The sequence below is a fragment of the Piliocolobus tephrosceles genome, unplaced genomic scaffold (assembly GCF_002776525.5).
Source record: "Piliocolobus tephrosceles isolate RC106 unplaced genomic scaffold, ASM277652v3 unscaffolded_21809, whole genome shotgun sequence".
Taxonomy (NCBI): Eukaryota; Metazoa; Chordata; class Mammalia; order Primates; family Cercopithecidae; genus Piliocolobus; species Piliocolobus tephrosceles.
The window spans coordinates 1-1,204 of NW_022304098.1; the positions used below are offsets into that span (position 1 = coordinate 1).

General features: G+C 58.3%; 1 protein-coding gene across 1 annotated transcript; it reads right to left on the reverse strand.

The window, feature by feature from the left end:
- Positions 1–76: 76 nt before the first annotated feature.
- LOC113221212 (low-density lipoprotein receptor-like) lies at positions 77–771 on the reverse strand (the record flags this gene model as incomplete). The annotated part of the gene is made up of 2 exons (XM_026450558.1): positions 456–771; positions 77–370 (listed from the first exon to the last, which is right to left on the reverse strand). Coding segments are annotated over exons 1-2 (536 nt in total), but the record flags the coding sequence as incomplete, so codon positions are not given.
- Between the last annotated feature and the right edge of the window lie 433 nt (positions 772–1,204).

A 1,204-nucleotide genomic window follows, 5' to 3' on the forward strand; every position in this document is an offset into this window, starting at 1 on the left:
AGATGATCCACCCTCCTCAGCCTCCCAAAGTGCTGGGATTACAGACACTTTGAGCCACGATGCCCAGCCCACTAACCAGTTCCTGAAACCCCTTCCTGCTCCCTCCCTTCCCTCTGCATCCCTCAGCGTCGTGGATACACACCCATGAACAGGATCCACCACGATGGCCCTTGGCTTAGAGCCGTTCTCTCTGAATAACGTTTTCCTCTTCACACCCTTGGTATCCGCAACCGAGACAGTGCCCAGGACAGAGTCCGTCCAGTAGATGTTGCTGTGGATCCAGTCCACAGCCAGCCCGTCGGGGGCCTGGAGGTCCCTGCTGATGACGGTGTCGTAGGAGGAGACGCCGTGGGCTCTGTCAAGCTGGGTGCTGAGGCAGGAGGAGAGGAGGGCGTCAGGGCCAGGAGCCCTCGTCTCACCTGTGGGCCAAGGCTGCAGGCAGGGGCGACGCTCACCTGTAGATCATTCTCTGGGACAGGTCAGACCAGTAGATTCTATTGCTGGCCACCTCCGTGTCCAGAGCGACCACGTTCCTCAGGTTGGGGATGAGGCTGGTGTACTCACTCCGGTCCAGCGTCATCTTCCTGACCTCGTGCCGGTTGGTGAAGATGAGGTAGGCGATGGAGCCTGGGGACCCGGGGAGCAAGGTCAGGGGGGCAGAGGGAACCCAGCGATGGAACCAAGAGTGCCTCCCCATCCCCTCGTGTCACCCTGCAGGGTGCAGCTGAGCCAGAGGAGGCACCCAGAAAAACAGGGTGGAAAAGAACCTCCTGATGGTTACAGGCACAGTGGCGCCCACCTGCAATCCCAGCACTTTGGGAGGCCGAGGGAGGAGGATCACTTTTTCTGGGAGTGTAAGGCTAGCATGGGTAACACAATGAGACTTTATTGCCACAAAAAAAAAAAAAAAAAAAATTAGGCCAGGCACGGTGGCTCAAGCCTCTAATCCCAGCACTTTGGGAGGCCGAGACGGGCAGATCACGAGGTCAGGAGATCGAGACCATCCTGGCTAACCTGGTGAAACCCCGTCTCTACTGAAAAATACAGAAAACTAGCCGGGTGAGGTGGCGGGCGCCTGTAGTCCCAGCTACTCAGGAGGCTGAGGCAGGAGAATGGCATAAACCCGGGAGGCAGAGCTTGCAGTGAGCTGCGATCCAGCCACTGCACTCCAGCCTGGGCGACAGAGCGAGACTCCGTCTCAAAA